We start from the raw sequence: 25,443 nt of genomic DNA on the forward strand, positions 1-25,443 counted from the left end.
AAATGTAGTGGCCTCTGTAAAAGAGTTCCGGATCTCTCCTCAATACTGCGTACAACACTCTCTCTCTGTCTCAATCTGTCTGTCTCTGTCTCTGTCTCTCTCTCAATCTGTCTGTCTGTCTCTGTCTCTGTCTCTCTCAATCTGTCTCTGTCTCTCTTCTGTCTGTCTCTCTGTCTCTCAATCTGTCTCTGTCTCTCTCTCTCTCTCTCAATCTGTCTCTGTCTCTCTCTCTCTCTCTCAATCTCTCTGTCTGTCTGTCTGTCTCTGTCTCTCTCAATCTGTCTGTCTCTGTCTCTCTCTCTCTCTCAATCTGTCTGTCTGTCTCTGTCTCTCTCTCTCTCTCTCTTAGGTTGTTAATAATGTTTTCGAGTATTCGAATAAAAATCAACGTACTTTATTCAGTGTGTGTGTGTGTGTACATATAAGCACTGCACGTCGTTTCGTCTGCCGTTACGTTCCGAGTTCAAATTCCGCCGAGGTCGACTTTGCCTTTCATCCTTTCGGGGGTCGATTAATTAAGTACCAGTTACGCACTGGGGAGATCGATGTAATCGACTTAATCCCTTTGTCTGTCCTTGTTTGTCTCCCCTCTGTGTTTAGCCCCTTGTGGGTAGTAAAGAAATATATAAGCACTACACGTCGCTAAAATTATGGTGACGAGGAAAATTTATCGGTATTACTGCGTAAATACCCATTTTCATAGCAAGTCTGTTTTACTTATAATTACACTCCAGTAACTTCCTTTTATAGTGCACTCTCCATGTCTTTCCACGCACGCATGTATGTGTCTGCGTGTGCGTGTGCATGCGCTCACATGTCAGGGGAGATAACTAAAGGAGTTGGTGACAGGAAGGGCATTTGGTGGTAAAAACTCTGCATCAGAAAAAAACAGTGATTTACATACATACATAAATAAGAAGTCAGGACGTACGTTTACTTTATCACTTGTTCTCTGTACTATGACGCCTGTTTCTGGTTGAAGCGTTGATGTAATCATGATGTTAATCTGAAATGCTAGCCTTCCATATCTGCATTGATTAGTAAATGTACGATACCACTGTGCAAAGTGTAGCGTACATATTGGTGCAGAGGTAAAAAAAAAATTATTATAGGCACAAGTGTGGCGATGTGATTAAGAAGTTTGGTTGCCAAACATTTGACCCTTGGTTCAGTCCCACTGCACATTGGATAAGTGTCTTCGTCTATAACCCCAGGCCATCCAAAGAATTGCAAGTGGACTGCATTACTTATGGAATGACCCAATATGTGTGTGTGTGTGTTTGTCTTTCCACCACTACTTGACAACTGGTGTTGTATTTATGTCCTTGCAACTTAGCAGTTTGGTAAAAGAGATTGATAGCATAAGTACCAGGCTTTAAAAAAAAAAATACATGCTGGGATTGATTTGTTTCAACTACAGTTCTTCAAGGTGGTGCCCCAGCATGGCCACAGTCTACTGACCGAAACAAGTAAAAGATAAAAGATGTGTTTCTGCTGTATAGAGCATGTTGTTCATTTTAACTAACTATGCAGTATAGTTGTTTAATTTTTAGATAAATTTGAAGATGTACCAGTCTCCATATTCTTTATAATTGTATTGTATGTGTGTGTGTATATATTTGTGTGAGTTCATGTCTCCTTGTCTTGGCACGGCCTGAGTGCAAGTGTTGTCTTCACTTCCCAATCTTCTGTAAAAACATATCCAGCCATGGGTAAAAAATTACTTGACTTGACCTGGCAAGCCAAGTGAGACCACAACCTTGTGGCCTAAGCCAGGGGTGTAACCAGCCCTCTTATGCGTACCTTCCCTTCATTGGACACTGCTTATGAAGACCTGTTGAGGCAAGTGAAATCGAAATCAAATTCGATGACTGGCATCCGTGCTAGTGGAGCACTAAGAGCATGATCGTTGCCAGAGCAGCTGACTGGCTTCCATGCTGGTGGCACGTAGAAAGCACCATTCAAGTGTGACCGTTACCAACGTTACCTTACTGGCACTTGTGCCGGTGTGCAGGTGACACGTAAAAAAAAGAAGAAAAAGAAAAACGATTTTTTGTGGCCGTTGCCAGTACCACCTGACTGGCCCTTGTGCTGGTGGCACGTAAAAAGCACCCACTACACTCTCAGAGTGGTTGGTGTTAGGAAGGGCATCCAGCTGTAGAAACTCTGCCTGATCAAGATTGGAGCCTGGTGCAGTCATCTGGTTCACCAGTCCTTAGTCAAAATCGTCCAGCATGGAAAGCGAACGTTAAACGATGATGATGATGGAAAGAGGAGGAGGTCAGTAATAGTAAAGGCATCCAGCTGTAGAAAATTATTTTCTGCAAATTCCATCTGACCCAGGCAAACATGGGGAAGTTGACATTAAAATGATGACGATATGCAATCTTTTTTTTTTTCCTTATTGGACTGCAGCCACAGGCTTTGACGGTTTAATCTGTGGACATCTCTTTGTCACATCAATAGATTACTTGGCAATGGTTGTTAAAAGTAGTGTAAAGGTAAAACAAACACATGTACACACACAAACAGAGGAAACTGGTATGGCTTGAGTGCTGAATATATTGAAACAATTTTTGTGTAAAACTTAAATGACTTACCGTAAGTTTACATGTAGCACAAGGGTATATATTCTTCTTGTAATGCAAGCGCATGTTTCAATTATTCCTACATTTCTATTTTGTGTGGAGTCTTTGGAATGGTGTATTATTACTACTTAGAACAAAAAGCAATTCTAATAGAAACTCATTCAATCTCTGCAGTAGACAACATTTTAAGTTCTGTTGTTTGGTGTTCAGATGAAAAAAGATGCCTGCTTGGCCCAGAATGTCAGCATACATCATAGAGCTGACCATGAAAGTAACATGACCTTTTCAGTTCAACACCAACAACCTTGAGGGACTTTCCATGAAACTGGATATTCACAGAAAAATACAGAATCATTAGATGCTAAAGGCGCTTGACATGAAATGACATAATGGGATGATGGAATGTGTGGAACGAAAACATTCCCTTTAACACAACCAGTCTTGTGCCTCCCTCCAAGGGGCGGGGACATTTGGTAAAGATGAGTGATGGGCAACTGCCCAAGCAGCTATTGTATGGTGAACTGGAAGATGGCAGGAGACCAGTGCATAAGCCTAAACTACGGTTTAAGGATTGCCTTAAAAATGCTCTGATACAGACAGGAATTGCAGCTGGTAATTGAGAGAGGGAGGCACAAGACCGTGATGGATGGAGGAAGATAGTGCATGGTGGTTGTGCATATTGCTTACAGGTAAATCACTGTGCACAAGATTGAAAAACAGTTTAAAAAGCAAACCAAGCAGTCCTGCAACTTGTGAGCAAATTTACAACTGCTTGAGTTACTTAAACCTAAATTGTGGCAGAAGTTTGTCTATCAAAAATGGGTTTTCTATTCCACTAGCAGCACGAAGAAAACTATTCCTCCCGAATCTGATGTCACCAATTATTTTGATCATTACAGAAGAGAATTTTAGTTTAGCATGGAACCATCAGATAGTTGTTTTTGATAGACATTGTTGAGTGTCAGAGGTTACCTGAAGAATCTCAACTGAGAATGCAGTTGCTGTTTGTTTGTTTGTTTGTTGAGCGAAGCGGTCTTCACCCCATTTGTCTGTAGTGGGAGAAGTCCAAAACATGGTCCTTTGCTATTCGTAAGACCCGCAGAAGAGAAAGCAGGTCAACCCCCGACACCATTGCCGGATGGATGAATGTGCATCCAGGCTCAGCAGTTGCATAGGAAGTCAGGGACAAGAAACAGAGTGAGAGAAAGAGTACAACAGGGGTCGCCACCACCCCCTGCTGGAGCCTCGTAAAGCTTTAAGGTGTTTTCGCTCAAGAAATACACACAACGCCTGGTCTGGGAATTGAAACCGCGAGTCCGCTGCCCTAACCACTGGGCCATTGTGCCTCTAGTTGCTGTTGCTGTTACCGTAACTGTTGTTGGAATTAGTTGATGAAGGCTGAAAATACTTCAGGTTCGTAATGGTGCTAGCAGCCCACACTATTCAAGATTGTCAGCCATAGAACAGTATTTTCGACAGGATCAGTACTTGATTATATATGGTCAGGTTGCATTTTTTTGACTCTGGTTGTACTTGATATAGTATGTCTTAAGCTCATCCTCCTTATCAAGGTTTTAGTATTGCCAGTTTAGTCACTGAAGATCTGATCATGCAACATGTACTGGTTTTTACATTACCAATAGTGCTCTTGTGGAGGCACATGGCCTAGTAGTTAGAGCAGTAGATTCATGGTCGAGGGTTCAAATCTCAGATCAGGCGATGTGTGTGTTTATGAGTAAAACACCTAAGCTCCACGCAGATGGTAATGGCAAACTCCTGACTCTTTCACCACAACTTTCCTCCAGCATCTTGCAGTTCACCTGCGATGGACCAGCGTCCCGTCCAGGTAGGGAACCTATATGCTAAAGAAACTGGCCCTTATGAGCCAGGCATGGCTCGAGAAGGAACAAACAGTGCTCTTAGATTTCTTCACATAAGCTGTACAGGTTTTCTTGTTATCTCATTGTTGATAAAACAAATGGTACATGTACATTTTTCAATGTTGTATGCATAAACACAGATATGGATGTGGAATTCCGACAGCCAATATTGTGTTTGCAGAATACTGGAAATGAATAACATACATTTTCAACAATCATGCAATGTCACAAGATACAAACACATGCATGTATGGAACAGGTGGCTTTCAGTTTCTGCCTACCAAATCTATTCACAAAGCTTGGTCAGCCAGGAGCCGTAGTGGAATACACTTAGCAAAGGTGCTTGTCTGCTGTGGGACCAAATCAAAGACCACATGGTTGGGAAGCAAACTTCTCAACCAAACAAGGAAAAAAAACCCACTTAATCCCTGGCCAAACCTGTGCCTTGGAGAGGAATATTTCAGGTGCTGATAACCAGATAATCTAAAACTGATGGCAATGGTGATTGTTTCCCTACAAAATGGCCATATATCTCCACTTGGCTTTCACAGATTGAATGTGAAGCCTGCATAAAAATATATACTGCAGGGTTTGAACTAATAACACTGGTTAACAAAAATGTATTATACTCATTATGAATGCAAACCAACTTTTATAGACTAATTTTTCAAGCTGATTTCAAAACTTCACTCCATTTGTATGCAGCACACATCAGGTTATCAATAGATAAATGCAAATATTTACATATTTGTATATATGAAAACATTAACGTATCAAGAGAAGGTGATGGAGGTTTCAGGTAGGAATATAAGAAGAGGAAATGGAAGGCAAAGAAAAAGGATAAGTGGAGGAAGTGGATGTGAAGGAGAGGCAGATGGAAAATAGGAGTAATGGAAGTTGAGGAGGAAAGAATTGGAAGATGAAAACAAAATCAGAGACAGACCACCGTTTCCCTCTCACACTTTTTACTCTTCATATCCTTAGTTTTTCCCAGGCAGTGCCTGCCCAGATATTCACAGAGTAGTGCCTCCTACTCCTCAGAAGATAATATCCAGATCTCTTGTTCTCGTTTCCTTTCTCTTCCCTTCTTCCTTCATCCACATTCTCAAACAAACACCAGCTCCGCTTCCCACCAGATTATAGGGAAACATTTTGGCCCTTCCTCACTCTACTAATGATGAGAAAATAAGCACCACGTAAACTCTTCTCCCTTGAACATGTTCAAAACATTTAAAGCCATCATAATTTCATTAACCAAGATGTTTGTATCCCCACCCCCACCTCACCTATGAAAAAAAAGTAATAAAGAACAAAAACAAGTGCCCAAACAAAAAAGTAAAAACACAATTTACTGGTGTATATATATATATTTTAATGGTATGAAAAGCAGAGAACATGACTGTAGCTTGGATCATGACACTTGAAGTCTGTTGTTCTCAATGAGCCGAGGATGTGACCGACTGGATGGCAGAGTTAAAGACAGAAGCAAAAACAATGAACACAAAATAAGCTTGCTGGTGGTGGTAATAATAATTATAGTAGTAGTAGTAGTAAATAATTGGAAACAGTCTGATTTAACGACTTAATGAGGGCGCATATCTGGCTGTCGTTTCCTTGGGGCAGCCTTCACGATATCATCAACTCGCAGAATCATTTCGGCAGCTTCTGATGCGCTGGTCAACACCTGGCGTTTCACCTTCAGTGATTCAGTCACTCCAAGAACTGAGATATCTGCTATTATACCATTGGTCATGTCTGTCAAAAGAAATTGAAATAAAAAAGCAGGAGAGTTAACAACCGTTTTGTTTTTAGCTTTGATGAAACACATTTAGCAGGTAGCAATGCAAGTGCAGACACAACAGAAAAACCAATACTGGCAGGAAATTGTACTAGTAATTACTTTCAGAGGTTTTCAACAAAAATCCCTTATTTTCTATATTAAAACGAAGCTTATAAAAGTACAGATAGTCAATATAATGTTGGCCTGCTGACTGAAGTGTCAATATCAATTGGTTGGGGGTCACATAGATCATAGTTATTCGTTCAGTAGCTTCCAGCATGTGATTGGCTAGCAGAATAGATAAATTAGTAATCAATCAATCAATGATATTCCATTCTTCCATTACAAAACTGGAACAATTTTGAAAACATAATGGGTACTTTACGACTCTGATCTTAGAAGTAATGTATGTTATATATAGCATGTTGGAAAAAGACAATCAATAAAGTTCAAAAGAATGGATAATGGCAGATCGATTCATGTCGTCAATGAAAATGTTTCATTACTGAAAATACATGCAGTGCAGATTGAATGCCATCGTCCATTCTTTTAACTTTATTATATCAACAATGGCACTTTGTTATATTCAGCATGTAAAAAGCACCATCTGAACGTGGCTGATACCAAAGCACCAACCGATCATGGCCGTTTGCCAGCCTCCTCTGGACCCGTACTGGTGGCACGTAAAAAGCACCCACTACACACACAGGGTGGTTGGCGTTAGGAAGGGCATCCAGCTGTAGAAACACTGCAAGATCAGACTGGAGCCTGGTGCTGCCTCCTGGCTTCCCAGACCCTGGTCAAACCATCCAACCCATGCTTGCACGGAAAACGGACGTTAAACGATGATGATGAAGACACCAAACTAGAAGAACCATAGAAAGGGTACATTGATGTTTTACTTTAGCTTGTTTACTAGCGAGGAGTTTGAATACTCTGAAGAGCTCCAATAAACAGACAGACATACCTAAGATTGTTGCTGTTTAGCTGAGCTCTGTGGGCCAATGGTCCAAGGCACTCTAGCTATGACCACCCAGCTTTTGTATTTCTAGGACTACATTATCCATTATGCAATTCCATAAGACAGTAGAGTGTGGTTTGAGGGAGATAATGGCTACTATTTCAAGCAGGTTGAACAATTTCTGGAAGGCTTCTTTACCAGCCCTGTTGTTTACATGTACACCCACCACACTCTGTAAAGTGGTTGCGCTAGGAATAGCATCCAACCACAGAAACTATTCCAAAACTGCAATGTCCGAGCAAGACATGGTTCTTCAACCTGTCTAAGTGGGCAGTTAAGCTGAATAAGAACAGACTCAACCCGGAAGAGATGTCCAACCCATGCCAGCATGGAAAGGTGAATGTTAACCATAATTTATAGTAGTACTTGAAATGAAGCCATGTTCCCCTTAAATCATGCCCTGACTTACAAGATGTTCACAGCTGGAGTACTGTTGATAGGGATCAGGGCTAATCTGGGGCTACAGACTATAATAAAGATATAATGAATATAAGGAAGCAGGAAAGAAGGAGGGAGAAAATGACAAGTTGACATGTTGTGAGACTTACCAAGACCATAAGTAACTTTGCCTTCTGTGTGTGCAGCACGGAGCTGTGTGACAAGTTCAGAGCTATCATAGCCACCGTTATCAGCTATTATTGTAGGGATCTGAAATTCAAAGAGTGGAGAAAAAATAAAAAAATATTAAAAGGCCACATTAAAACACAAAAATAAATTCAGCAAAAACTAGAACTGCAAAAAGAATAAAAGAAAGTGTTTACAAAAATATCTTACCATTCTTAAAGATTTAGCAAATGCTTCCATAGCAACAGCCTCTTTGCCTGGAGTCTTGGCAGCAAGATTACTAACAGCTTCTGCCATCAGCATTTCACTACAACCTGAAATATATGAAACAGCTAATTAAAGAATTTGTAAAATGTGACTTTTGTGTTTTTTTTTGTCTTTCAAATCCTGCAAAGAAGGACTTACTTTTCATCTTTTTGGGACTGATAAATACCAGTAATGTATTGAGAATTAATTAATCATTTATCATTTACTTTCTCTTGCTTGCAATAGATCAGACAATTTTGTGGAGGTAGATTTTCCATAGCCAATCCTCACTTGTTTTCAAGCAATGTAATATTTTCCCATGTGCTAGGCATGTTTCGAATGGAAAATTGGGAAATGAACAGACTTGCTCATTTACAAACATCACATGATGTCCAGACAAGAGTACACACAAACACATCATCATTTAACATCTGCTTTCCATACTGGTATAAGTTGGTTGGCTAGACCAGGTTCCATAGACTGCTTTGGCCTGGTTACTACAGCTGGATGCCTTTCCCAACACCAACCACTCCACAGTGTACTGGGTACCTTTTATGTGGCACCATCACAGGTGCTTTTCAACTGGCACCAGCACTTTTTATGTGGCACCTTGGTTTTAGGATCTCAATTCTGCTGCGATATCGGCTTCTTTCAGTTTCCGTCTACTAAATCCACTCACAAGGCTTTGGTTGGCCCAAGGCTACAATAGAAGACACTTGCCCAAGACCACATGGTTGCAAAGCACGCTCCTCAGCCACACAGCTATGCTTCCACCTCTATCATCCTTACATGTGTACAGTTCTGTGTCAAAGATAACCAACATTTTACATGCTTTCTGTTGGCTTAATGTCCATTTTTCCATGTCAGCAGGAGATTGAAAGGGAGTTGAGGCAAGATTTTACAGCTGGTTATTCTTCCTATTACCAGCTAATACCTATTCCTAACATAGGGTTTTTATTTTTTAAATTCCAAGAATCTTTGAAAGCTGAGAACAAATGGTTTGTAACATCAACTAAGAATGCAAACATTTCACTTGGTGCTAACAAGTGAATCCATGGAAGAACCACATGGTTGTGGAGCAAACTTGTTAAAATCACACAACCTGCTACTGTCTATAGAAGATAAACTCAACTCCAATTGCAAACACACAATACTTCTTGGTTGCATCCTGTCTGTCTTGTCTATCACTACTAAAACACTATTTGTTCTCCTGAACTCACTGATTGTATACAATATACTAATTATTACCCTTCGGTTATGATCAGAAAAGTGAAACCAGTTTAGAAAATTAAAGAAAGTACATGGAATAAAACATTTATGCATTAATTCATTACACGAGTCTGTGTGTTACTTCATAAAGTACCAAATCGACAAACCTGCGCCATGAACAGTCTTTGTTTCCTTGACTGTCTGCGAGAGTACACAGAGGGAATCGTGGAGAGACCTTTCTGCTTCATCTAAGATCTGTTGAGTAGCACCACGCAGAACAACACTACACGCTTCACCGAGAGCCACACCTGAAACAAAACGAAGCATACTAAACATTAATTCAGGACAACAAATAACAAAGCACTCTGTATGTCTGTTGAACAGAATTGTTACTCACTTCCCTAAACGATGAGTTACAATAGTTGCTGGTAATTTACCTCCCCATTTTGAACATTCAATTTGCTGATGAAATGCCTTTGGTGTTCTCAGTAAGAGAAACACCTTCAAGTATAGCCGTTCCTTAGCAAATGTATAGTAAATGGGGGCACACTTTCCAGGCCCACCTCACAGAAATATTTGCAGCTATAATTACTCTCACAGACAAATTCACAAAGCCAAATGTGGTTGCCTGAGCTGCAAGAACAAGAGCAAATTTTCTTAAACCAAACCCTACTACCTTAAAAAGAGAAAGGTAGATTGAATCATCATTGTTTAACATTTGTTTTCCATGCTGGCATGGGTTAGATGGTTTGACCTGAGGTGGTAAGGCAGAGAACTGCACCAGCTCCAGCCTGTTTTGGCTTGGTTTCTGTGGCTGGATGCCCTTCCTAAAACCCACCACTTTACAGAGTGTACTGGGTGTCTTTTATGTCACCAGCACCTAAATATATTACATATGGAGAGAGAGAAAAAAAGCCTTAATAACAGCTTTGATTATACATTTATTTGATCAGGGCTGACAGGGCAAAAACAACAAATTCACTGCAGTTTCTTCTTCTATTAAGATAGAAAACTTCAAAAACTCCCAAAGATTAAACCCAAATAATCAAATCAAAGATATTCTCAATTTTTAGTTGCCAATCATTGATAAATCTACAGAGAAATTACTAAAAAAAATTTATACTAAATATTCAACACAAATTACCTGAGAATTTGATCAACCTATCTTCTCCAATCATAACTTCTTCTATAAGGTCACAGTGACCAAGTTTGACACAATCTGGAGCATCAAAGGTTGACACAATCTCTGCACCTGGAACAAGAATTTACCATTTGTAATGCTTACAAAAGTCTGTTTAATTAAAGAGAGGAAGTAATTGAACTGTGGTTTATTAGATAAGTAACATAGTGCTTTTCAATTAGGGATTTCCACATCTCTATGAGTCTGCCCCTGCCCAAGAAATTCAAGAAAGAAAAATGGGACAAACACTGTCATGGAAAAATATCTGGAACATGTAAAAACAAAAAATGCATGTCTGGAATGGACAGTTATACAGGGAAAATCAGAAGAAATTTGCTGCGTGTGTTGCAGAAAATATCTTAAATGGATATCAATATTAGCAAAAGAAACACTCAACGACTGCTGAATGCACCAAAGAGGGAAGTGTAGCAATGATATCCAGTGAATAGGTGGTTAGAATCAGTAGAGCACTAGATAAAATTACTTTGCAATAATTGACTATTTTCCACCATGTTCCAAGTTTGATTCATGCCCAGAACTTACTGTGTCTCAGGTTGAAGTCACTGAAATGTGTGTGTGTGTATATATTTGGATCAAAATATTTAACTAGAAGCTAGTGTCTCAACATGACAATTAACAAGTCCCTTAACCCCTTAGGGGGGTTGTTGGAGCAGTGCAGCCATGCAGCGTATCTAGGGTGAGCAAGCCCAGCAAAGCCCAACCATCTCCAAGATAAACTCACTTCAACAGCTGAGTAGACTGGAGTGATGTGAAATGAAGTGTTTTGCTCAAGAACACAGTGGATCGTCTGGTCCAGGGATCGAAACCACAATCTTACAGTCGTGAATCCAACACCCTACCCACTAAGCCACGCACCTCTGTCTCAAACATTATAGAAGCATAATCACTGGCTGCTATACAATAGAGGCAATTGATGCTGTCAGTAGAAGTCCCAATTAAAACCTGCTCTGGTTGAGTGAGACGGAGAACATTGTGCTGCTAACAGGATAAAAACAAATAACTACCTGTAACGAGAGCCAAGCGCTCAACACCTTCGAAGTCTGCATGTTCAATGGCCATGACACCAGCATCAGAGAAAAGTTGTTCAGGGTAGTTGTAGATAAGTTGTCTGGAATATAACATGAGAGTCGTGATGATAGTGTAGTGATGACATGGTACAGAGAGAGGAAGGATGTATACAGATTACACACAATACAACAGACATTAACATAAAGACACAAGTACACTAACATACTGAAGAACAGAAAACAGAACCTCTCATTGGACCTATCAATAATGGAACTACACCTTCACTATACACACACACACACACAGCGGTTTGGTAGTACAAACAAAAGAGGTAGAACTCAAACACGAGTATATATGAATTCCTTTTAATGGTGAAACTTGAAGTAGATAAAGCTTTAAAACATATTGGGTTAAAAAAAACATTTGGATAGAAAAAGTCAAGGACTGCCTGTGAGACACAGACCTACATCTGGTAGACCGCTTGTCATGTTTTCAGAAGATGTGGGTTAAATTCCCTTGGGAAGCCTTTGAATTTTTGTATCAAAGACTTATTTTATAAAACCCAATATATTATTTATGGCTTCATCTACCTCGAGTTCCACGGTTAAAAACGATTTCATTTCTTGCCTGGAAGTTAGTAAATTTGTATGACGTAAATAACATTTTATTTTCATTTTTAATTGACAAAAGCCATGTACAAGACTTTTTGACCTTTGAGTTACTTTGTAACCTTTGCTAATAAAAATGCACACACAAACATAGAATGACCAACTGAGTTGTTTAAAACCTTACAGCAATTATAACTCACCTCTTGAAAGAAATCTGTTACATTTAATATCTTATTTCTGACTTGTTTCAATCACTAGACTGTGGCCATGCTGGAGCACCACCTTGAAGAAGTTTTAGTCGAATGAATCGACCCCAGTACTTAATTTTGTTAAGCCTGGTACTTATTCTATCAGTGTCTTTTGCTGAACGGCTAAGTTACAGGGATGTAAAACACACCAATACTAGTTGTGGTGGTAGGGATAGACACAAAGACACACACAATAGGCTTCTTGCATATATTTTATACACAGAAACACTGCAACCCACCTGTTAATGAAGACATTACAGCCATGTTTCAATATTTTATTCACTTTATCCTTCATCTTCTCTCTTTCTGCTACTTCCAGTTCGGCAACTTTGGAAATGGCATCAACTTTCACTCGGGAACCAAACACCTAGAAAACACAACAAATCCTTTTAAAAAAAGAACCCTAAAACATCAGCAGTAATGAGAGTATTTCATTTAATTATATCACCAGAATAAGTTCAAAGGGAACTGTGATATTTATGACCTTTCTCCAAGAAAATAAGCGTCTGAAGAAAGTGAAATATCTATAAGGAGTAAAGTAAAAACAGGTCACATGAGTCAGTGAAGGAACTGGATGTGGTCATTTCACCAGCTAGAAATAACAGCATTGTTTAACGTCTACTTTTCTATGCTAGCATGGGTTGGACAGAGTTTTATTGAGGTAGACTTTTATATGGCCAGTTGCCTCTCCTGTGTACACAGTCACGATTGCAAGAATTTTGTCCTTTTAGCTCAGTTAATGACCTCATGACCCATCATCAAATACTACATAAATGCATGCAGTGAAAACGGGCAGCATCGATATAGTAAAGAGAGCAAGTAGATAAGGATTTAAAACAAGAAATAATCAATCAATAAAAGTAAATTCTTACTTTGATTTTGTCAGCATCCATGGGTGTGTTTGCAACAAGAATCTTGGCATTTTCTATCCTTTTAGGTTGGTTGACACCAATCTTTTTGTCAAGAAGGAAACCTGAAAAGAGGAATGCAATTCAAAATTAATATGAGAAAACTAAAGGGAGATGAAACCTACTTTTATAGATGCTGGTACAGCTGTGCTTCTAAATCAGAACCACAGGTGTAAACCCTTTACCACTGCAGACCCAGAAGTGGGTTGATGGGGTGCCAGGTGCTGGCAAGCTGGAGGGCGGCACCAGGCACCAGTCATGGCATTGTTTCTACAACTGGATGCCCTTCCTAATACCAATCACTTTACAGATTGCTTTTTTATGTGCTGCCAAAATAATATCACTACACAGCAATTAGTTCAAACAGTGGTATCCATTGTCTCCCCTGATGCCATTACCAGAACTTCTGACCAACTAAAATTACCAACTCTATTCCAGCATCACCATTAGAAACCCAACATATATACTGAACACTCCATCCACTACTGAATTACACTTCTCTGTAGGAATTTCCAGCTCTTGTTACCAAACCATAACCCCCATCTATCATCACTACTGCCCATCATTTAATATCCACTTTGCTATCCCTGCAAGGTCCAGGCATTTCCTGGAAACAAACAGCATCACTGGTATGATGGTGATGCTCATTTATAATAGTTGTATGATGTCCAGACAATGGGGGAAAACAAACATGTATTTTTATCGGTTTCAGAGGATGTGGTGATGCTAATGGGTTTCTTCTCATTTCCCTTTACCAAACTCAATCACAAAGTGTTAGGTGATCCAGGGCTACGGAAGAAAATACTTGCCCAAGTTGTGGCACAGTGGGAATGAATCCAAGACCATGTGATTGGGAAGAATGCTGCTCAACCACACCAATTGTAGGGTAAAAAAACAATGACCAAATACTGACTGCCTGAGGCTAGCTGTCCAGTACCTTAAAAATTCAGCCAGTCATGGTCTGAACTACAATGGAGTGTTTTCAAATGAGGACCTTGTATTTTAAGATCAAAATTTTAACCCTTTAGTGTTCGCATAATTCTGCCAAAATTAATGCTTCTTCATCTACATTGTTTTGAATTAATCATGCATTACCTTGTAGCTATGAGATTTTGATGAGGTAGCTGATTGGCCAGTTTGGACATAAAACAGGCAGAATACTTTTGGCCGGATATGGCCGGTTTAAATGCTAAAGGGTTAAGGAAAATCATATTCCGCAATAAAAACAAAACTGCTCTAATTCTAACCAGAAGCACCATTCAAATATTGGTTTAGATGTCTTGAACCTCTCGCTAGAGATTGACACAGTAGCCACATGAACAAACAAAGCATAACTCACCTTCATCAAGATAAGAATCTTTCATTCCGCTTCCTAACTTCTTAATGATTTGGATGACAGAAATGTCATTGTTTCCCTGGAATCAAAGGACATTGATTTATGATTAAACATTCTGAAATAATCTTTTCTATGAAACTAAAAAGAAAATAAAGCCATCACATAGTGTCTTGGAGTCAGACTTAGGACACCATTTCACTGAGGCACCCAACTCATCAAGTGTTACAAATTGGTTTTATTTAGCCCTTTAGTGTTCGCATTATTCTACCAAAATTAATGCTTTAATTAATGCTGGTGTGAGAGGCCAGATATTGCCAGTTTGAATATAAAACATGTAGAATATCTGGACCAGATATGGCCGGTTTAAACAAGTATACGAGAAGGCATTGGAAATGAAAACACACTTAAGTAACACTCCCTATAACTACAACATAATGGACGTTCAGTGTGGTGTCTTGAAGCTAAGAATTTTGTCTTCCCTCAGTCTGGGCAGGGATCAGCAACTTCTCCGTTTTTCCATGCTGACAGAAGTACATCAAGGCGAGGCCCTTACAGTTGCACATCCTTTCACTAACACTTATTTTTCCAGCCAGGGATTTTTTACTTTACAAACCTTCAAAAATCTCCAGAAATTTGCACCACTCAGATATCATGTACAATATTGGAGAGTCTAACTCAATTGTTTACATGAAACCAGGTGCTATCACAAATGAGATTTGCATTGAAATTCTCATTAAAATATTAATAGGTAATTTTGGGTGGTTTGCTAATAATGGCTTCAAATTTTTGGCACAAGACCAGTAATTTCAAGGAGAGGGGATAAATCAACTGCATCAACCCCAGTGACCAACTGGTACTTATGACTTAAGGCGGCAAGCTGGTAGAAACGTTAGTACGTTGGGCAAAATGCTCAGCGGTATTTCGTCTGCCGTTACGTTGTGAGTTAAAATGCCGCCGAGGTTGACTTTGCCTTTCATCCTTTCGGGGTCGATATAGTTGACTTAATACCTATGTCTGTCCTTGTTTGTCCCCTCTATGTTTAGCCCCTTGTGGGTAGTAAAGAAATAGGTACTTATGACTTGTCTTAGGAATAAAGCTATACTCATAGTGTAAAATGAAACTAGTAGAAGAATAACAGGGATAAATGGCAAAAATCAGTGACATACAAACTCAGAATGAAACTAAATACAACACACCAGTTAGTATGATACTCTGCCAGTTCTGATAATCCCTCACCCTAAGAGTACTCACATCTTATTAACAGTGTTTGATCCTCATAACATAAAGGGACGTAATTAAACACAACAAGGCATTTTGATCAAAGCCATACCACATTACAAAACAACAACAACAATTACAATACCTTGAGTTTGAGAACAGCGTTAACTGCAAGCTCAGCAAAATGGTCACTGTGTTGAGTAAGAATTTTGGACCCAAGAGTTGTTAGTGCTATGTTCTTTAAATCTTGACGGAATTTTACAGGATCATTACTACAAATAAGGAAACAATTTGCAATTGGTAAGTATTTTATTTGGATACAAACATACAGGAAAAATAGTTACTAGTAGTAGTAGCAGAAATGCAGACACCAAGCTGTAGTCAACTGCTCAAGTCTAGTATGGCTCAGACAAAATTTGTTGAGGCAGATTTCTTAAGACTAAATGTTTTTGTTGAGCGAGCTGATATTTTCCCTTAGTCTAGATATTTTTTTCACAGAAGATTGTAAACAGTGATGTTTCTTTATAATTAACACCTGACTTTACACACACACATATATAACAGGCCTTTTTCCATTTTCTATCTAACAAATTTACCCATACAGCTTTGGTTGGCCTGGTGCTATAGTAGAAGACACAAGCCCAAGGTACTGAGGGCCATGAACGAAATCTGAAACCACATGGTTACAAGGTAAAACTCTTAACTATACAGGAATGCCTGTGTACGTACAAGCAAGGCATGGTCTCCAACACACCTAAACAGGTAATAACTCCAAATAATAAATTGTAATAACACATCCAGTGCCTGTTAGCATCGAAAAATATAGAAAATTATGATTAGGTAATGTACTTTTATATTAATAATGTAAAAATATGTTAAGATAAATAGTAGCTATTGTTTGTTCATTTAGCTGGTCTGTTTTCCATGCTGGCATGGCTAAGACTGGAGAAAATTGAGAAAGGATTATTATGGCTGGACACTCTTCCTGTTGCCAACACTTGTATCTATAGCCATTTATTTATACGTATGTATATTCGTGTCTACTTGTTTTGACATTGTGTGCTTGTTGTAAATGAATCTCAGTCATCATCAATATTCAGCAAAAACATGTCTGGCCGCGGGGAAATGGATTGGCAACAGGAAGGGCCATAGAAAATCTACCTCGATAAACTCTTAGTAAGAATGGAAAATTGGACGTTGAAACAATGATGTAACCTACAGTTCATCTAGCAGGTGACGTATTGAACTGGGCCAGATGTGGGCGCACAACATTGAAAAAAGGGGTGACGGAAGTAGTGTGAAACGTACCCGTTGTCATTTGCTGATTTCTCTAAAACCTCTCTAGCAACAGCAGTTGCTTTCCTCCACCCAGCAATGATGGTCTGTGGATGGATTTTCATGCGGATGAGATTCTCAGCTTCCTGAAAATACAAAACACAAGCAACTGATATATATGCAGTGAGAGAAAAATATAAAGGATCATTTATATAACAAAATACCAAATCTGGAAGTGAGGTTTCATTCTTGTGAAAGCAACAGCAGAGCCATGACCATCACCAAGGACACACTGGATAAAGTCATCTCTCATATACTGCGACAGTGGCAGCTACAACACCAACTTTTCAGACACCGATGGTCCTGAACCTTTTGTAATCTGCACTTATTAATAATAGCAGGAACTTTAAGTTTTCATGGTTGCCAGACTAGTTTACTGGTACCTTGCACAGTAAGTACTAATAAAACTCATATCGTTTTTACTAATTGTTTTATTCATTTCAGCCCTAAGGTTGTGGCTATGCTGGGGAGTGAACTCGGAACCTTTCACACACCAAAGTGAACACTCTACCAATGAGCAACATTATTTAAGTTAATTATTTAATTTAGAGTGTATTCATCATGGTGACCATTCCTGGTTCATAAAAATTGGTAATCTGGAATAGCTTTGGAACAGAAGGTTCCAGAAAAACCAATGTTGTATACATGTATACAACTGCTTAATCAGAGCTGACTTGAGGTTAAACAAAAGTCAAGTAGAAAAGCCATATACTCAAAGAGATGTCTGGATGGCAGGTTTTCTTTGGAGTAAAATATTTTATACAGCAACTGTATATCATTCTTACTGCTAGTCCCCTATCTAGGGAGTAAGGCTAATGGATGCAGTAAGGTTTGAACCTGTAAATTATGAGATCAATAGTCTAGTTTTATGACACACAAAACATGCAAGATATTTGGTTGATTTAGGCTTTACCTTTAAAAGTTCACAAGCCAAAACAACAACTGATGTGGTACCATCACCAACTTCATCATCTTGAACTCTGGAGATATCTGCAACAAGGAAACAATGATAAAAAAAAATTATACAGATGAACTTCATTTATCTCAATAACTTCCAAGTATGACGCAAAGTCCTTTTTACAGTGTAGAACCAGAATATTACTGCTGGCAAGCAACTTACAACAAAGAGTGAGTTTCCTGTGAAACACAATTTAATAGTTGTGGCTATAACATACCACAAGACTCCAGGGAGGCATGAATACTACAACTCCCCAACACCATAATGTCAAGAGACAATTAGATGCATTGGACACTGTAGTCCTTGACATGCACCCAAAAGGACATGATGGTTAAGTCCGGAACACCTTTGCTCATAGGTCTGGTTGATCAGAAATGACCCAGGGCTAAAGATTGTACTGTAAAACACCAACACTTACCAACAAGAACCTTTGCTGCAGGATTATCAACTCCAAGTGACTTAAGAATGGTAGCACCATCATTGGTTACTTCGATGGCATTCTCTCCTCTGCCTTGCTTCAATAAGATTTTATCCTAGCAAAGAGCAAAACAGAAACAAACATGATACAATTAAACTTGATTATAATTAGCAATTAGAAGTGAATCAGAAAAGCTTCAGAGTTTCGAGAAAGCAAAAAAAATAATTTTGCTATAATATTGATTTAATTTGAAAAGGAAGAAAAAAAGTGAATTCTTACCATTCCTTTTGGTCCCAGGGTACTTTTGACTACATCTCCAATAGTAATAGCGCCAGCAAAGTATGACTGAAAGATGAGGAGAAAATCATGATCAATTTACAGATTGTCTAAAACAGTGGTTTACAACCAGGGTTCCGCCAGAAGTTACAAAAATGCTAAAATCGACAGTAATTTTAAATTCTCCTGTGCAGATATGTGTGCATAAGACTATTAAATTATTGCACAGGGGTTCCTCGAGCCAGTGGAATGTTTCCTTGGGGTTCCGCTTCAGCAAAAAGTTTGAAAAGCACTGGTCTAAAACAAGGAACAATATTGGTTTCAAATTTTGACAACCCCAGAGTTTATAACTGGTATTTATTTTATTGACCCCCGCAAAAGGATAAAAGGCAAAGTCAACCTCAGCAGAAAGCAAAGACTGACAAAATACCACCAAGCATTTTTCTGTCAGCTCATTGCCTTCACAAGGAACAACATTATTATTAATTCTTTATTGAAATTGAGCAAAATCAAACTGTCATAGTGTGTGATATACATACATACATATATATATATATAAAAATATATATATATATATATATATATATATACTGGAGTAAACACATAAATGTGAAACAAGGTGGGGAAAAAAGATTACTCAAATACCAGTGGTAGAATAATATGCTTTATTTAAAGCAGCAGAAAATTCAACAAAACCTGTTACTCTGAGTTTCACGTTCCCATTCGTCGGACAGTTCGATTCTAGCAAAAACTGTCCGATGAACAGGAACGTGAAACTCAGAGTAACAGGTTTTGTTGAATTTTCTGCTGCTTTAAATAAAGTATATATATATTTAGATTGAACTGCCATACTTGGTCACCATAGCCAAGACACTATATATCACTATTCAGTTCTCAGTGTAGGTAAAAGCTGCACAAGTATTGATTTCATTCCCTCCTGCTGAAATATTTACAAGTGGGAGACTAATCATTTTCCACCAATACACTTACAAACTCATGATGGGCACCAGGCACTGGGGACTGAACCAAATTTCTGAAGCACACATTCATGGTTGCATTATTCAAGTGTCATTAAGGATGAAATCAACACTGGATCAATTTTACATTTTAACAATTTTAGATAATATTAACTCTTTAGCTTTTAAACCAGCTGTATTTGGACAAAATATTCTACCCGGTTTATCTTCAAGCCAGCAAGATCTGGCTTCTCACACACATCCTACAATGTCATTCAAAAATAAAACAATCACAGAATTGAAATCTCAGAGCCGTGAGATAAGTTTATGGTCAATTCAAAACAATGAAAAGAATTAAGCATTACATTTGACAGACTAATCTGAATGCTAAATGGTTGACTTAGTAAATCCCAGCTCATTAAAGATTACTGAAGAATGCTATTTCTTTTAACAAAATGTCTGAAGAAAAATAGAAAACAAACTGTCCAATTAATGATTATACTCAGTGAAAATATCTATCATTATATATTTTCCCAATGAATATAATGAATCTTGTGTATGACCCCCCCCTCACTATTTAAATCATATAAAGAAACCAAAAACAACCAAAATATTGTTTCAAATTTTTGCACAAGGCCAGCAACTTCGGGGATGGAGCAAGTCAATTACACTGACCCCAGTATTCAACTGGTACTTATTTTATCGATCCTGAAAGGATGAAAAGAAAAGTCGACTTCAGTGGAGTTTGAACCCAGAACATAAAGACGAAATGCTGCCAAGTATTTTGCCCTGTGTGCTCACAATTCTGCCTTAAGAACAACTGAAATATTGTCAATTAATTTACAGGAAGCGATTCATCCAAGATACTTACAAGACGAGCTATTTCAGACTTTTCCTCCTCAGCGCCAGTGCTGAGAATCTGGACAGGATTCATTGGATTGATATAATTCTGTTGCAATAAAATAGAAATAGAAAAAAATAACAACAAACATTAAATAATGCTATAAACACATGTTCAAAAAGTTTGTACTAAACAGTAATTTTACAACTTAGGGATCTCACCTAGTATCCGATTAACCCGTTTGTGACCATATTTCTAATGAATATACTACTTGTGAATTTCCATTTTACTTTTTAACTCTTTCGTTACCAACCCAGCTGAAACTGGCTCTGTTGTACAAATGTCTTGTTTTCATAAGTTTTTAATCAAAATCTTCCACCAAACTTTATGTTTCTAACACTAGCTTAATGATAGCTAAGTTATTTTACTAAATTCTTTGTTATATTTAAAGTAATTGAAAGAAACAGAGAGCATCTCAAAATAAATACAGTAACAAAAGGGTTAAAATAATCAAGAATGTGAAAAGATTTAGGTAAATAATTAACTTCAACATTTATTTCTATGTCAAACAGGTGTTTCAGTCTCAGCATATGCTAAGCTAAGGGCACCACCTTTAAAGGTTTTTGCCAAAGTACCACTAACTTTTGCCAGTTGTGAAGCAAACTTCTTAACCACACAGCTATGAGTGTGTGTAGTACAATGTCATTTTATATCAATGGATAGTAACATACTTATAAAGAAAGCAGGCAGAGAGTTTGCCTTCTATGCATCATTTTATATCATTATTATTACAAAATAACAAACATCATAGATTAAGATTGAAGAACAGATGGGTTGTAATGTTGGTGAAATGAGTCTTAACTAAGAATAAGAGGATATAGGTAACATCGTGTAGGGGTGTGTGTGTGTGCTATCAGAAGTGACAATAAGAAGGGCACAAATGTATAGACTGAATAATGTGGAAAACAATCAAACCCAGAGGTACACAAGAACTGGTAGAATCTGAGTTGAAGAGATTCTAGTCAACATAAGCTGCAATGGGGCAAATGTAGACACTCAGAGATTAGTAGGGGGACTAGTTTAACCCTTTCGTTACCAACCCGGCTGAAACTGTAGTACAAATGTCTTGTTTTCATAAGTTCTGAATCAAAATCTTCCACCAAACCTTAGTCACAATTTATGTTCCTAACACTAGCTGAATGATAACTAAGTTATTTTACTAAATTCTTTGTTATATTTAAAATTAATTGAATGAAACACAGAACATCTCAAAATAAATACAGTAACGAAAGAGCTAACCAGGAAATTCTTTTGGGTGAGAGACAGAAGCTTCAAGGGTGCAAATTTAGCTAGGAAATTCCCTAAGGTGAGAGATGAATGGTACATGATGTAGGAGAGCAAGTCCATTGCAGACCTGGCTCTATGTAAACTGTACTGGTGACCACTGAAGAAGTCTGGACATTTGAGGTGTTGTTTGATTTTAGGTCAGCCCTACTGAATCATGAAACCCTCGCAGTCACCATTCCATCTTTTATTCACAATCTTTATTTTGGGCTATGTGATCCAATGTATTTTTTATTTAATGATTAAAGTATGGATTGAAGGGTATTTGGGTGTTGGTTTTAGCAGGTTGTGACCATACAGATTCCTTTTAAAAGTAGAACCTTTGAAATACTAGAAGTGAGACAAAGTGGCAGCTGGTGGGAAATAAAAAAAGTTGAGCCATTATCTGCTTCTACAGCTACAAAAAAAGGGTAAAGACCCCCTCTGGTCATGGATGACCACAGGATTGCACCTAGAAAGTTACTCTCCGAGGAACAAGCCCAGCAGTTGCCTATGAATACCAGTTTCTCCTCTCCACGCCTGATGCTATCCCAAGGAAAGGCAAGGGCTTGGCACCAATGACGTCACAACTCATTTCTACTGCTGAGTGGACTGCAGCAATGTGAAATAAAGAGTCTTGCTCAAGAACACAACACGCTGCCTGATCCGTATACAAGCAAGCATTAAAACTTTCCAAAAAAAAATGGTTTCTTGACTTGTACCTTACACACAGACACAAACAAAAATTCATACATTGATGTGAATTTAAGCTCAAAGTATTTAGGCATTTTCTGACTGGTCTCAAAACTTGCACTATAGAAGTGGTTGCTCAACCTGCTGGAAATAGCAGCACCAAAACCTTCTAATTATATCTTAAGTGTCTTGAAAAAGGGAAATACATTATACAACATAGGACTATATTTTTAATGCCTAAAAAATTGTTGGCATGTTCAGTGCTAGAATGCCTTTGATCAACTGTCTCAGGGCTAAAAAGTAACAATCACTAACAGCCTTGTATTTAGAAGCGGCCCTTTACATTTGCCAACTCCGCTAGAGTAAAGGTAGTGAGTAAAATAAAAAGTAACAAATATTAACGTCAACTTAGGGCGTTAAATGGTGATGATAATTTCTACTTAAGGCTCAGAACGCGGTATTTTATAGAACATGGAATAAATTGAAAATAGTGATCGCAAGAGGTTTTGTGTTGAGTGAGATGGATTCAAATTAGAATTGCAACCGCACCACAACTCATGTTCCAGGCAGTCTATTTCTGGCTTCACAGTTGTCGCTAAGTTACTGAGACACGAGCAAATATATAAGGGACGCACAGGCAACCATGTAAAGGATATACATAATCAATAGTCCCGTTCCACAGTATATTACTGGTACTGTATGTATTATAGTGACCGCTCCTCCAACTTCATAAAAAAAGACGATACTGTCAGGATTTGAACTCAGAACGAGTAGGATGAGAAAATAAGTATTGTAATATATTTAGCTTATAACTCCCAACTATCATCATCAAAATAACAATGGAGATGATGGGAGGGGGTAATTGATTAGTCATAAAGGCAAACGACATGCAAATCAATACCATTATAAAAAAAAAATTTCAGACATGGATATAATAACCCTTATTTTTTAGAAAGAAAGAACGAATAGAAGAGTCGATTAAAGCACGACTATCATATTAGATTGAACATGTTACTAAGTAATTGTTCATCTTGTCGGTACCAGTAATATTTAATGGAATCGAGAGCGAAAGAAACCTAACAATAAATACCGAAAATCATTTTATCTACAATCATTTAGTTGTGTCTGGGGAGAGTCACTTTCTTTTTGTGCCTTGTAATGTAAAACACTCACCGGTAAAATTTCCACTTTTTTCTTATTTTTATTGTCCTAAAATTTTCGTTGCCTCTTGCAACCTTTTCAATAGTTTCGACTCTACATAATAAGGCAGAAAAAAGAAAACGACTCTCCCCAGACACAACAGAATATGCTTCAACACACAAACTCATATAAAGAATCTTGCAAACCAAATCCTAATTAATGATAATTAGCAGCTAATGATTATTAATTAATATATAATAGATATTAACAAATGACAACAAGAATATGAGTTAAAAATCTAGCAAGAATTGCCGGTAAAGGCGAAGTCTTTGGGTGTCTTTGCCTTTCTTCTCCACCGCGTGGTCTCCAAGATGAGACGAAAAGCCCGGTGCCTGCTTCGTCATTGCTTAATTAAGAGGAATGCAGAGGGGAAATTAGCAGATTAGAAAGCAGGTACAGTAAAGAACACTGAGGTGTAGACAGTATGTGAATTAATAGAACTTGCCATTGTGAAGTTTCTGCTCGAAGGGAAATTTCTTTGCCGTAGACTGAGTTGAAACTTCTAGAAATCTCGAGAAGCGACCGGATATGGTTTGCGATGGAGACAGACGGGTAATATGAGCGAGGAGATGACTGGCTATAGAAAGAGAAATGGAAAAACGAAACGAAATACGAGTATTTATAGGTGTGGTATTATATAAAAATATTTATAAGAGTATTTCGTTTTTGGATTTGGTTTGCAATATTCTTTATATGAGTTCGTGTGTTGAAGCATATTCTATTCTGTCTGGGGAGAGTCATTTTATTTTTGTGCCTTATTATGTAACACACTCACCGGTAAAATTTCCAGTTATTTCTTATTCTTATTGTCCTAAAAATTTCGTTGCGTCTTGAGTTCATGAAAATAACATTAAATTAAGAAAAAATAACATTAATTAAGAAAAAATTTAATAAGAAAAGGAATATCTAATTCAAGTTATGAAATAATTGGGGGGGAAAAAATGGAAAGAAGAAGTTTGTATTTCTATTAAACAAACCATCCGAAACGAAAAACGAAGAAGAAAAAATCCTACTTTTCTATACACGCTTGGTGTGGCTGTGAAGTGCAACTAGTCTGCATGGAGATAGATTATCATAGATAAATGGTCTTATGTTAATTTATACGAGACATCGGATCCCCGTTGTTGGAGTCTGCGAACCGGTTCCGATTTTTAATTAGAATTCAAATCGCTTACGATGCTTATAATTATCGTGAAAGTATGGCCAACGCAAGTCTGAAGATTTATACCCACTGAAATGGGATGTTGTGACGTTTATACATTTCACAGGAACATTAAGTGTAAACAAAGTATAGGTACTACTTGAGAACAGTGGTCCCAGTGCGCGCACTCGCGTACTCGCGCATCCGCGCTAGCTAGTCATGTTTTAAAAATTATTTATTTTGTGTTTTATTTACTTTGCTAGGTAGTCGTTGTAGGATCGACTAGTCACGACTAGCTAGCGCGGATGCGCGACTGCGCGTGTGCGCGCACCAGGACCACTGTTCGCTAGTAGTACCTATAAAAGTATCAATTGTCGGAATAGTGTATTTATTATGCTTAAATATTTCTAGTATTTTTGCTTATTTTTCTTTTTATTTTACACTACACCCACCCACCCATCCATCTGCGATTGAATTTATGGCTACA

The 25,443-nt window shown here is 38.1% G+C and overlaps 2 protein-coding genes and 1 long non-coding RNA gene across 3 annotated transcripts in view; 1 reads left to right on the forward strand and 2 right to left on the reverse strand.

Annotated features, from left to right (window-relative positions):
- The window catches only part of LOC115222230 (serine-rich adhesin for platelets), a 43,194-nt gene extending 43,123 nt beyond the window's left edge, over positions 1–71 (reverse strand). The window contains exon 1 of the mRNA XM_029792390.2: positions 1–71. This exon is cut by the window's left edge and continues 65 nt beyond it. The gene's annotated coding sequence lies outside the window, so the exon portion shown is untranslated.
- Positions 72–5,815: 5,744 nt separating this feature from the next.
- On the reverse strand, positions 5,816–24,392 carry LOC115222237 (T-complex protein 1 subunit beta). The gene is made up of 16 exons (XM_029792395.2): positions 24,261–24,392; positions 20,630–20,707; positions 18,806–18,871; positions 18,527–18,641; positions 18,064–18,140; positions 17,124–17,236; positions 15,961–16,087; positions 14,601–14,676; positions 13,226–13,326; positions 12,593–12,720; positions 11,494–11,597; positions 10,433–10,540; positions 9,456–9,596; positions 8,044–8,147; positions 7,818–7,917; positions 5,816–6,223 (listed from the first exon to the last, which is right to left on the reverse strand). The coding sequence occupies exons 1-16, from the start codon at positions 24,261–24,263 to the stop codon at positions 6,051–6,053; spliced, it is 1,614 nt and encodes a 537-aa protein (XP_029648255.1). The 5' UTR covers positions 24,264–24,392; the 3' UTR covers positions 5,816–6,050.
- LOC118767099 lies at positions 6,884–25,443 on the forward strand. Its single transcript, XR_005002993.1, has 3 exons — positions 6,884–6,895; positions 16,099–16,115; positions 25,310–25,443. It is a non-coding gene; the product is annotated as an uncharacterized LOC118767099 (long non-coding RNA).

Source organism: Octopus sinensis, linkage group LG19, assembly GCF_006345805.1.
Source record: "Octopus sinensis linkage group LG19, ASM634580v1, whole genome shotgun sequence".
NCBI classification, from domain to species: Eukaryota; Metazoa; Mollusca; class Cephalopoda; order Octopoda; family Octopodidae; genus Octopus; species Octopus sinensis.